Source organism: Lutjanus erythropterus, chromosome 9 (assembly GCF_056507025.1).
Source record: "Lutjanus erythropterus isolate fLutEry1 chromosome 9, fLutEry1.hap2, whole genome shotgun sequence".
NCBI lineage: Eukaryota > Metazoa > Chordata > Actinopteri > Lutjaniformes > Lutjanidae > Lutjanus > Lutjanus erythropterus.
This window is the reverse complement of record NC_139325.1, coordinates 32,048,779-32,061,831: the sequence shown is the minus strand read 5'-3', so window position 1 is coordinate 32,061,831 and position 13,053 is coordinate 32,048,779. Positions and strand designations below refer to the sequence as shown.

Sequence of the window (13,053 nt, the reverse complement as noted above, 5' to 3'; positions counted from 1 at the left end):
CCCGCTTTATCTTTCCACGCGTCTGTTTTGTTCTTCCGCTCTGTCTTCTTTTACCCGAGCCTTGCCTTACTGTCGTAGCCTGCAGACTTTGGAAACAGTTTTTGTCGTATAAATCTCAAACCGTCTCACCGCCTCCTCTCTGATCTGTGCACTCTTTCTCTCCCTGTCGCTCCTCTGTGCAGTCTCGCTGCTGTCAGAACATATTGCTCTACTTTGATGACAGTTCTCAGTGGCCAGCTGTGTACAAGAGGCCTGAAAAGGTGAGATACTGACACCCTCTGCATCATGTCTTCTGACAACCTATTATTGAAGAGAAATAAAGCTCCATTTACTAATTCGCATGACATTGTTGTAATGAAAAAGCCCCGTGACTCCAATTTAGTTAATTTTCACATTTTCACTTGAACTAAAGGATCACACGCTGCTCACGCTGCTCAGAATTAAACAAAGCGGCCTTTCTCACTTCCTGAAAGGCTTTTCACTCACAGGCAATGATGTATTATTGATGATACATGCAGTGATCAAGGATGGTACAATCCATATTTGTGAACAGAGCGTTCTGCCTGACTGAAGCAGCTCCACAAAAAATGACAGCAGGAAGATTTTCTGCAGATAGTTGTCCTTTTTTTATCTGATAGAAAAGTCTGTAAGTATTTGGACAGGGACAGATTTCTATTATTTTAGCTCAGTACTCATCACATTGGATCTTCTTAAATGGACTGTTCAAAATCAGTGCATCTGATGTATAGAAATGCTATTATTGATATTGCTCACCCAACAAAATCATTGGATGAACAATACTTGAACACCCTTAAAAGTGAAAGTCAGCACTTCAGCCTTGTAGTCATTGTTTTATGTCAAATCCAATCTGAGAACAGAGCCAGAACATTAGAAAATGCATCCCACGTACCCAACAGACTGCACTGTATGCATTTAGAGTAGGGCTGCATCATTATGGCCAAAATGATAAGCACAAATATTTTGCTCAATGTTGAGATCACAATTATTGATCACTATCATTCATTGATTTTAATGGCAAAATATTTTTTATTGCAATTTAAATTAATAGAGCAATGCTTTCACTTCTACGTGTACATTTCTGTACAATGTACAGATCAGTGCATGAAAATTAGACTTATGCACAGTGCATGATTATTAGTATTATTGTAGGTTGGATGAATGTTCAGAAAGTACTTATACACACACTGAAATTATTTCACCAAGTTTCATATTGAAAACCTCTCAAGGATTTGAAATGGTTTTGTGTCCTCTCAAACCCACGTTGCTCCTGCAACTTTTGACGATATTTATCTTGAGTTTTTCAAAGTGCAGTAATGAAACTTGGTTGTATAATTAAAATTTGAATGATAAGACTAATTGTTAGGAATTTTATCACAGATTATAATTTCATCACTATATTGTACCAGAACATTTTACACAAAATTAAATCAGTAAAACACTGCTTTCACTTTGTGCTGCATTGAAACGATGGTACGATATACGGTGTCACTCTTGGCTGTTAGTTGTGTTGCTTTACAGACACAAGCCTCATTCTTTCCATAGATGATTTGCTCTTTCTCAACATCACTTGCCCTAAATCCAAAATACGTCCTAGCAGATGAAGATGGTGATCAGTTTTGAGAGACAAGCTCTTCACGTATTTCTTCAGACGTTTGATTTTCGTTTTTGCCCGTCTGCTTTCTGTTCTTTGTCACTCTTCTAATCTGTACTGCAGCTGCACCAACCAGAACAGTTAGAACAGGCTGCCGCTGCAGGGTGGCTGGCTGTGTATGGGAAGCGGTTGATTTGATATGCAGTGGAGTTTTATATGAACAGAGCGCACATATTAAACGTCAATATCACCCTTGATCATGTTCACTTTATTGTGGGAAGCCCAAATCATGATCAAGATTAATATTTGAATAACTGTGCAGCCCTAATTTATTGTAATATTCCTATTGGGGATTCAAAATTAATTAAAATATTATCGAAATCACAATATGGCCAAGTGCAATATCCAGATTGCAGAAGCTGTAATTTTTTAAGGAAAAATCTGTGGCAAAACAGCTTTAAAATGAAGTACTGCAGTGCTGCAGAGATGTCCCGGCCCACAAATTATGATGCAAAATCGATCATTTCCACTAAGTGTGAATCACATCAGCATATCTGTCAAAATAATCATATGATTTTTTCCCCATATCATGCAGCCCTAATTCCTACATTGATGATTTCACAAATATATTCTCTCATCCACAGTCTATACAGTGTAACACTGTTTGAGTCCATGAATTTAAGTCTCAGCTCTGAGAAATTTTAGAGTTGTGGTTTTTATAGTAGAGAGAGTGGATTCATGTAATATCCTCAGTTTAGCCTCAGCTGTAGGAGCAGCACACATGAATTCTTAATCTGTGTTGTATTTGCCTGTATATGCCACAGTCAGCTGGTACCATGAGATATAACATGATGCAGTCTATAAAATCAACATTAAATTCCTTTCACAACCCATGAATAATGTATAACAAAGCCATTTACAGTAGGCGGATGTTGGTACCCTACACTCGTCCATTTTAAAGCCCAGAACCAGATGTAACTGTGTCTTGTGTTATTAAAGTAGTTTCTCCATTAAAAAATAGTTGCTATCGTTATTAAGTGTAAATGTAGGTAAATTATGGCTGCAACTGATAATTATTTTCATTGTCGATTAATCTGTAAGTTATTTTCTCAAATAATCGATTAGTTGTTTGGTCCATAAAATGTCAGAAAATTGTGAAAAACATTGATCAGTGTTTCCCAAAGCAACCGAAAGACAGTCAGTTTACTGTTGTGCATTTTTTTCCATGTAGTCATTTGGTGGTTCATCCTTGTTGGCATGTTTTGACACACAGATGTGACAAATTGTTGAGATGTAGCTTTCTGTGTCAGTTTCCCAGAATCGAATAGTACGACGTCATTCTACTCTCATCACTTTGCACTAATATTCAGCAGTCACACAGGGAGAAATCCATCACAGTGGAGACAAAACATATCAATTTTAATTACACTTACAGCAACTTCAATAGACCATAAGGCAATGAGGCCATAATTTCAATTACATTTTGATGAAACACATTTCATTTCAGGCATTTTTTGGACTGGAAAAAACAGTCTCTTGTGTTTTCAGTGCAGCTCTGTTATTACTTAATATGCATACAGTAGAACGTAGGTGTAACCCGCAGCTACATGCAACAAGTTTGGCCAGTTCTGCGCTTTATTGAAAAATACTTTATTAAATGTGTGAGAACTGAAAATAGAAATAGATGAGAAAGCCTGAGGGTATGACAGACATTTCAGTCAGGCCAGTTTTGAATGTTTTAAACATTGTTCCTACTTTGATTTTACTGCATCTTCTCCTGTCAGAATTGCTACCAGAAAGAAGCGGTGCTGAGGCCTGAGAACAACCAGGTCATCAACCTGACAACACGCTACACCTGGTCAGGCTGTGTGGTAAGAGCACATACACACAAACATCTGTATACATACTGCAGACAATTTAAGGGGAGATGACAAGGGATGCCATCTCCCTTGTTAACAAAATGAGCAAAATGAGCAAAATGCATCCCCTTTGTTGACCTGCCATCCCGACTCTCCCTCCCATAGTAGCAGAGAGAGAGCAGGGGCAGAGAGGCTGTTTAGTTGGATACATTAGTCTAGTCTGCCTGACTCACCGATCCTTTATCTGACTGAGGTTTGTGCAAGTTACAATATATGGACCCAGCCATGACTCTGAAATATCAGTAGCCTAGCTGTGTAAATCATGGCACTGTCTGTGGTACTGAAGTAACAGATGGATTAGTACTTCTCTACTTGTACAATGTAGAGTGACGTATATCTGTCTTATGAGCTGCATGTCTGTTTACTTCTTGTCAACATTATAGCAATGTTACACTCAGCTATAAACTGAAGGGATATTTCATCCTTAAGTTACTTCACTTTTACAAGTAAGCTTGGAACATTTTGTGTGTATATTATTTTCCATTTGTTTGTATATAGTGTTTTTGATCACCTCAGTGTCTTAGATAATCGTTAGCTAGCTAGTTAGCATCGTCATTTTCATTCAAATGCAACAGAAACAAAAACAGACTTATCAAAAGCCTCTTGGCTCATCTTTCCACTGTTCCAGTGAGCCTAACCCAACACTGGTTTGGTTGAAACAAACCCTTAATTCATGGTGTTGGATGTGAGATATCATGGGAAGAGGAACAAGAGGAAGGCCAGACATCAGAGAAGCAGTGGGGAGAAATGGTGTGTGCAGCCAGAATATTTTAACATCTAACATGGTGAATTAACGGTTCATTTCAACCAAACCGGAATTGGGGATTGTTGAAACAGTGGAAAGACGATCAAGATGTTTTGGTGAGTTTTATTTAGTCTCTGTCGAGTTTGAATGAAGCTGAAGATTGCAGCTGGCTGCAGTGTAATATTGATCCCGATGTGCACCGTCAAAGTACATCCACTGAAAGTGTTTGGTTTACCACTGACAGGTTCAGTTATTCTAAGGCCTCTGTTATAGTCCCGAATGGACACGTGCACAGAGCTGCAGACCTCACAGACATCTATTAGTTCTATTTATACTACTGTCTGTCTCTACTTGGATCAAGTCCACACAGAGCCTGTGCATACACCCTCTGATGACACCCTCTGATGAAATATTTCACTTTTGGACGCAGAAATCGTTCCATATAGGAATAGACCTTTTTGTTAAGGAGCGAAATACAGTAGCTTGGTAGCTTGGTTGATAGAGCGTGTGCTCCATGCACTGAGGCTGAGAGCTCAACTCCCACCTGCAGCCCTTTGCTGCATGTCATCCCCTGCTCTTTCTCCCCATTTCCTGTCCTCACTGTAACAGTCGATGGTCTAGAAAACCCTCTTCCCCCAAAAAACTGAAAAAAGAGTGAGACACGTTTTGTTTAAGCAGAGACTTAACTTTATCATCATTAAACACACTTCATTCAAACTTGACAGGAAGAAAATAAAACTCACCTTTCCACTGTTTCAACAATCAGCAACTCTGTTTGGGTTGAAATAAACCCTGAATTTACTGAGTTAGATATGAAAATATTGTTGCTGCACATGCTGTTTCTCCCCACTGCTTCTCTGATGTCTGACCTCCTTCTCGCTCCTTTCCTGATATTTTCATATCTAACTCTGTGAACTGAGGGTTTATTGGAACCAAACCAGAGTTGGTGATTGTTGGAACAGTGGACAGATAAACAAAATGGTTTTGGTGACTTTTATTTTGTTTCTGTTGAGTTTGAATAAAGAGGACATTACATTGTAGTATTACTATAGTGTCGACAGGAAGTAAACAGGCGTACAGCTTGTAAGACAGATATATGTCACACTGCATTACGCAAGTAGAGTATTGTGCCTCTTTCTCTCAGTCCTGCCCCTCTGTCAGTTTCATCAACCAAAAGAGCTGTTCATGAGTCAGTTCAAAGAACAAAACAAACTGGGTTACGAAAAACAATCCTATCATTATGAGTGTGTTCCCATTGGGCCATCTCCCCTGTTAAAAATTAACAAATGGTCTACTGCATAAATACATACAGGCACACTTGAGAATCCCACAGAATCTAATGTGCGGATTCTGTTTGTAACTACATTGATCTCTGACCTCTCTGTGTTGTGATATGAGCAGTGCAGAGAACCACATTATTCCTTTTTAACATCAGACAGTTGAACTTATTTTTGTGTTTTCTATTGCATATTCTTTTGTGATGCAAAAAAAGAGCAGAAATATGTAAAAGAGGCAAACAAATACAGAGAGAGGGAGATGCATTGAGAGCTAATGGCCTGTAATGTGTTTTTGTAACATTTTACTGATTCACACATTTCCACTGTTGATGATGCATCCCAGTCAACCAGAAAGGGTGCAAAAGATCTTTCTTTCCTCTGACACCTTTTTTTTCTTTTAGATATTCTTTTTTGTCTCATTTTCAATAAGCAAACCAACGTGTTTGTTTATCACATTACGAACGTGTGATTGCCAGCGTGACTCTGTTGTTGTGGTGGTTAGTGGATCTTGTTGCCACATTTCAGGCTATATTGGGAGTGTGAAATATGTTTGTATCTTGATAAATCAGGCTCCCGCTCCACTGTGATAATTCAATGTGTCTCTGAGGTAAAACGTGCTGCCATTTTAGGATAACAACATCCTGTACGCCCTCCCTCATGCAATTCTTCTTCCTTTTCCCCCCCTGCAGGTGGAGGGAGATGGGAACGAGGAGGTTCTGAGCTGCGTGGGCGGCCGCAGTTTCCGCTCTGTTAGGGAGAGATGGTGGTACATCGCTCTCAGCAAGTGTGGGGTAAGCAATGACCTCCTGATGATTCCTGACCCCACTGGCTTTTCCCCTCTGTAAGGACAGGTGTACTACTAGGTGGTTGCCATGGCGACGTATTCCTGCTGCTCATCAGATGAACGAACATCATCCCTGTCATCGTCATCTACCCATCAAAGTTGAAGACGGATTACTCATTAATTGGTACTAGATATCCATTAATTAATTGAAAAGTAACTTTTTTTATACACCCGAGGAAAGAACTGTTTTAATATTTTAAATCATAGTTTTTAAGTTTTTGCAGTCAAGCCAAAAAAAGCAGATTTCAGGTGCAAGCAGCAGCATCAGATATTAAAATGGGGAAAGCTGAGGCAAGAATAAACACCCGCACACCCTGAGGAAGGATCTGTGAAAACCTGGATGTTTTAAGGCTACTTTTTGTACTGCCTCCCTTTTTAAATTTTAAATCAACTTGAGCATAATTCTTTGTGCCAGTATGTGCTTTTCCATTTGAGCATTTTTCACCAGGCTTCTTTTTAAATTCTAGAAGTAAAGTAATGTAAAGAAAAAACTGCAAGGAAATTTAACCCTGTAATTTTACGGCACTCATCCAAATGAGACAGATATAAAGATTGTGATTTAGAAAACTGATATTCTACCAAGAATTACTAAAATAAGTGGAATCTAAGATAGGATTTTTCTCAATTTGGTTTGACAGAAGCCAATCCTAATAACTTTAGGAATCTTATCTTACTTCATCCTATCTTATCTCAGGTGAGAAAATCCTGAATACTCAAGCCAATATTTCTTAGCAACTTTTATGTCTGTTACCTAGTAACCAACACTCTGCAAGCTAAACCACTTTGTAATTGTTGTCTTTTTTTAATCATTGAAACATGATGACAATGTTTGCACATAAATTCAAGACATCAAAAGAAATCATCATGTTGTTTTTGGTAAATTTACAACAAGGCTAACTTGGGAAATAAAAGACAGTGTACGAAGATAGCAGACACAGTCTCCGCCGTATCTGGCATCCATTGTGTAAGACAGGAGCAGCCATACGGATTAAACATGTTAGGTAACACTACTGTTAGCAAACACTACCATTAGCTACTGTTGGCAAATACTACTGTTAGCTTCCATTAGCTAGTTTGTTAGTTAGCTACTATTACAGGTGGAAAACTGAAACTTAGGACAACTTTGGGAATCCTATCTTATGTTACTTCATTCTAAATCCTTAATACTCAATCCAGTGTGATCTTTTATTTCTGTTACCTAGCAACCAACACTACGTTTGTCATATCGCTGAACTAAACAACTTTGTAGCTGTCGGTTTTTATTCTTGAAACACAAAAAAAAATGGAGAAAAACAACGATGGACAGTTTCAAGAAAGTGGAGTTACCAATCTGTTAAATAGAGGATCTGCAAGTTAGGAAGTTTCAATAATGCAGCCCCTAATCCCAAATAATAATGCCGCTCATACCTCGTTGTCCTGTTCTTTTCATGTATCACATCTCATCTTATATCTGTGCATCTGTCTTTGGATTGCCTTTGGACACCGTGAAGCACGTTATCTCTCTCCCATGCCACAGGGCTTTGTACAACAAAAGCTCTTAATATGCGACTCTCTTCTTAAACTGTGCTAAACATGCCTTACAAGGGCTCCACTGTAGCCTATTGATTAACTAGCTTTAGGGACTTTTAAAGCATTGTGTTGTTTTTTTAATGGGACTCAGTGTTGTTATAATGCTGTGCCGGGAGAAAAAGAGCAAAAAGTGTTAGCTGCGGTGTTTTTGTTTGTTGATGCGAGTCTGGACTGGGGTACTCGTGGAGAAATCATGAGCCTGTATAATGATAGCTCTGCTCAGTGATGATACATCCACCTACACTGAGGGCTCCAGTCAAGGACGAATCCCAGGAATAGGTGTGTGTGTTGTTGTTGTTGTTTTTTTATGTGTGCAGTGTTTTCATGTTTGTGGAAGTGGGTGAGGAGAAGGGCGAATAAGTATGATTTCTGTTGGATGTGAACCACTGTGTGTGTGTGCCTGCCTATCAGTGTCATACTCTGGGTTACATCAGTGTCATGCTCCGGGTCATGCTTCTGTGTGTGTGTGTGTGTGTGTGTGTGTGTGTGTGTGAGCGAGAGAGAGAGAGAAAGAGAGAGGGAATTATTTATTTTTTGGTTTGTTTTTGTGCTGTCAGTTGAGAGCACAGACTCAAGAGGGATATGATTAGAACGAATGCTTCCTGTGGAGTGTGGTTTAGTGTCACGCCAGCGTCCGCTGATAGACACGCTGCCTAATGCTGTTGGACTAAAGTATAAAAGCACGTCTCCACGCCCGGGGACATATGCACGCCGCGCCCCGCAGCCAATTTCCACCCCTCGCTTCCTGCCGCTCGCCTCCTCGCCTCCCTCTCGCTTTCACACCTCTCCATCTCCCTTACCTCTGTCGCTCACAATCTTTGGCTGCGTCCCACTCTCTTTCAACTCTCTGTCACCAAGCTGTGATGTGCTCCACGCCATTTCATATCTATTTACCTCTCCATCTCTTGCTCCTGTCTGTCAGCCTGTCTCTAATTGTGTTTTTCCTCTCCATCTCACCACCACGCTGGTCTCGTTTCTTCTTTGCCTCCTGCTCATTCCACGCATTTTTCCACGTACCATCACTTTAATGTGCTACTACATATTTTCCTCTCTTTGTCCCTGCTCTCTTTTATCCAACTCTCCTTTCATGTAGTTTCCATCTCAGTTTTTACCTCTACCTGAAGTGGGTCTAAATCAATATCTTAAGCTATTAAAATGAAAGGATGTCTGCTCTCGGTCCCCAGATGTTGACTCACCTGCACAAAATGGTAAAATTTGAGGTTATTTAACATTTCCAGGCAATTTCACTTGATTAATTATAGCAGGAAATCTCAAAGCTGCAAATAATCATTATTTCATCAGCCGGGGAGGGGGGCAGTCATCATAAATAAAATTCAGGTCATCACAAATTACAGAGCAGAGGACCTCTGGCAGTCAGGATGAAGGTTTTGCCAGGGTAACCAAACTTCACTAAAATTACCACGCTGTTTGCATTTCTCCTTTTTACTCCTCTTTGTATTAATAAAATTTCCATTGATAATTTGTAGTCTCAAAAATTTTTAAAAGCTTTTGTTGGGTGCCCCTGTGGCTCAATTGGTGGAACGTGTGCAGCATGTGCTGGGGCTCTCAGTCCTCTGCAGTGGCTGCTGGTTCGACTCCCACCTGCGGCTCATTTGCTGCACGTCTTCCAGTCTCTCTACCTCCTTTCCTGTCATGTCCTCGGCTGTCCTACCATAATAGAGGCAAAAGCCCCCCCCAAAAAATCCTGTATATCTCAAGTCTTAACCTTGAAGTCTCAAGCAAGTCTCACATTATTGTCGTGAGAAGCAAGCAAGTCAAGTCCCCGCTATTAGGCAAGCAAGTCATGTGATTGCTCTGACCAAGCTTGTCGATGGAAAAAAATCTGTTAATTCATGATAAATTGATACTCTAGAAATGGTAGGAATTGAACCTGGTTTGACATTGTTTTGTCTGGTGGAGCCATTTGTTGAATAAGGTAACTTAAAGGAGCAATATGTAGCAATGGTGCATGGAAAATGAGTACAGCAGTCAAAATATGGCACTTTTCCATACACAGAGCTGGTCTGGCTCAACTCGGTTTGACTCGGCCCATCAGCCCAGTTCGGCAGCAGTTTGCATTTCCATCACAACAAAGCTACCCGCTTGGACAGGCTCAAGGAGGCTCAAGGAGGCTCAAGGAGGCTGAAAGCGAGTATGAAATGGTAAAATAATGCAGATACCTGAAAGTACAAACAGCAACAGAGGAGAGAAACACCATTCCTAAACATTCTGTTAGAGGCTACAAAAGTGCTGAGAGCTGAACATAAAGAGACTTTAAGAAACATCTTTCTCTCTGCTCTCTTGCACATGTATCTAGACACTGGCTTGTTTGAAGGGGAGAACCGTCACCGCAGCCTGCTTGGAGGAGGGTCGGGCTCGCTTTGGCCCCACTCCAGAGTAGGTCCATCTCAGGCACGGCACGGCGCAGCTTGGCACGCTGAAAGTGACAATGGAATTGTAATTTGGCGCGGTACGGTTTGGCTCGGTGCAGCCAAAACGCTGTTAGTTAGAGCCATAGACTGTATATTAAATAGGCTGAATTCCTATTTAATTTACAATCTATGGTTTAAGTGAATTGTCAGTTGAGCACAACATCGTAATTTCACAATTACAAGCAAGGGTGAGTCATACGCTACTGTTGTTTGTCTGTCAAAGTGAAGTTAAAGAACCCAGTCAGACACGGGGAGCAAACTCTGCAGAGAAAGGCCCTTTCCCAACCACAAACTTTGAACTCAGAACTGTCTTGCCGTGAGGCAACACTGCAAATCACTGCACTATTTGCACCCATAGTTCAACCAAAAAACGCTTTCATCCCTCACTATTTGATGTATAGTAATAATAATCATGTATTACCATATAGACCTACTGTAAAACTCTGATATTTTTTGAGACGGACATGATGTAGCACTAAGGTGTTCTTAGGTGAATATTAGTCAAGAAAGTCAAGTCTTCAAGACTCAGGTCCCCCACTGTTGCTGTGCAGTCCAGCTATTATTTGCATCATTGCCATGTACAGGCACAAAGTTTTTAAAGCACAAAACATATACATAAAACATATTTCTCCTAACTTGTTAGGTAGAACTAATTGTGCAGCTCCATAATGTGGCTTCCTTGTGTGCCATTGACCACAGCAACTGTTGTCTGAGCTTTAGTTTGTGTGGCAAATATCCTTGTGGTCTTTCAGACAGAAGTGGAGGAACGGAAAAGCTTTGAATGGCTGTAATCAACCTCTGCTTTATTATGCTGAGCTGAGCCACTGTTAATGAAACAAAATTACCTCAGCAGGGAGCCAAGAAACCACTGAAATTAGACTGAATGTTAATGGGCGCACGCTGCTAAAATGGCCAAAATTTCTCAGCTGTAAACTTGGCCAGGTGACTCATCTTTATAGAACAAACAGTGTAGAAACACACCCACATCTGCTGTGGTTTGTCCAAGTCTCAGTCATAAAACTGTAAACTGTATCTCTCATACAGAGGAAGGATTCTTATCATGGAGCCAGTTTGGACTTGAAACATCACACTTCTTTATTGTAATAAATAAGAAATAACAACAGGAGTATTTGGCAGTGTTGCAAGTCTTTTGGGAGATATGCTCACCTTTTATAGGAAATGAACAGACCAGATGATTTGTAGATTGTGTTGCTCGTAGTGTGAAACACCAAGTGCAATACTTTAGACTGTGATTCTGCTTTTCACTATCAGTTCAGTCATTTTATTATCCCAGATGGGAAACTTATCTTGCAGTCAGAGACTCAATGTAAAAACAAAAACAACACGAGTACAAAAACAGAAGTATAAAAATGTTTTCTGCACATACAGTATACACAAATAATCTCTAAAATGCTAAACCTACAGATTAAGCAGGAGTATTGCACAGTCAACAAGGAGGAGATTCTTTATCTGTTGCACTTAAACTGTGGTACTCCGAATCTACGGCCAGGGAGAGGAGTTTCAAATGAAATGCGCTTTAACTGACTCAGAAGGAATTGCAGGCCTGTCTGGTGCTCTCAAGGGCAGGATAATCTTGTCACAGAGGAACCTGGAAAATGAATCTAAAGTATACTGGAGCTTGTGGACTTTTATTCAGAGACTAATGTTTTGACACCAGATGTGTCTTCATCAGAGTTTAACTAGCGTTTGTTGAACCAACGTTTGACTCTGACTCTTGAGTCTGTGTGCTCCAGCATACTGACATGCATGGTTTGTGCAGTCTTGTATAAACTTGCCTGGTCAATGATAGCCATCAGGGGGGCCTGTGGGAGACCTTTCAACAACAGTTTGATGATTATTTTCTTGATTAGTTGTCTTAATGTCAGATTATAGTCAGCTCTATACCCTTAGTTTAAAATAAGGGAAATCTTACTGCTACAGCATACAGTGATCTTTTAGAAGGCTGACTATTGATTTGTTGACACAGTTTGGGGTAGGCCCATTCCTTTCCACCATAAAGAAACTTTTTTTTCTGAGTTTATTGAAGAATTTTACTTGCCTGCAGAGAACCCTGACCTCAACCTCATCGAACAGTTTCAGGATAAATTGGAGACCAACTCCGAGTCAGGCCTTTATAGCTTTGTAGCTAAGTGGGAGCAAATTCTTGCAGCCAGGTTCCAAAAGAACATTGGATATTGTTATTACAGCATTTTAATGGGACACTGTACCCATGTCATAGTCAATTAATTTGTTATTGTTGGTGTTACATCGCCTGTGAAAACAGCTGTATAATGTTTTTCTGTGGCTTTACTCAAGTGCTGTACTTCAGTAAAAATTCAAGTACTTTTACTTTACATAACGGTAACATTAATCCAAAAACATCATGTATGACAGTAAAACACTGACAGGGACCATTTCACTGCAGAATGACTACTTTTACTTTTGAAACTTTTGGTAAATGTTTCTGATTATACTGTGTTTTGAATCTTTACTTGTAGTAGAGTATTTTCAGTGTGGTATTAGTACTTTTACTTACATATACTAACATACTAGGAGATTTTAACTGTTTATGACACAGTCTCAATTTAATACTATTGCATCTTTATGACCTACATAAGCAAATGAGACCATCAGTGAGAAGACTGTCTTTTCTAT

The 13,053-nt window shown here is 39.9% G+C and overlaps 1 protein-coding gene across 1 annotated transcript in view; it reads left to right on the top strand.

The window, feature by feature from the left end:
* The window catches only part of tmem145 (transmembrane protein 145), a 70,960-nt gene that overhangs the window by 24,401 nt on the left and 33,506 nt on the right, over nt 1–13,053 (top strand). Inside the window, exons 3-5 of the mRNA XM_084725748.1 lie at nt 183–260; nt 3,397–3,483; nt 6,243–6,344. Of these exons, the coding sequence (XP_084581874.1) occupies nt 183–260; nt 3,397–3,483; nt 6,243–6,344 (267 nt within the window). The remainder of the gene's footprint in view (nt 1–182; nt 261–3,396; nt 3,484–6,242; nt 6,345–13,053) is intronic.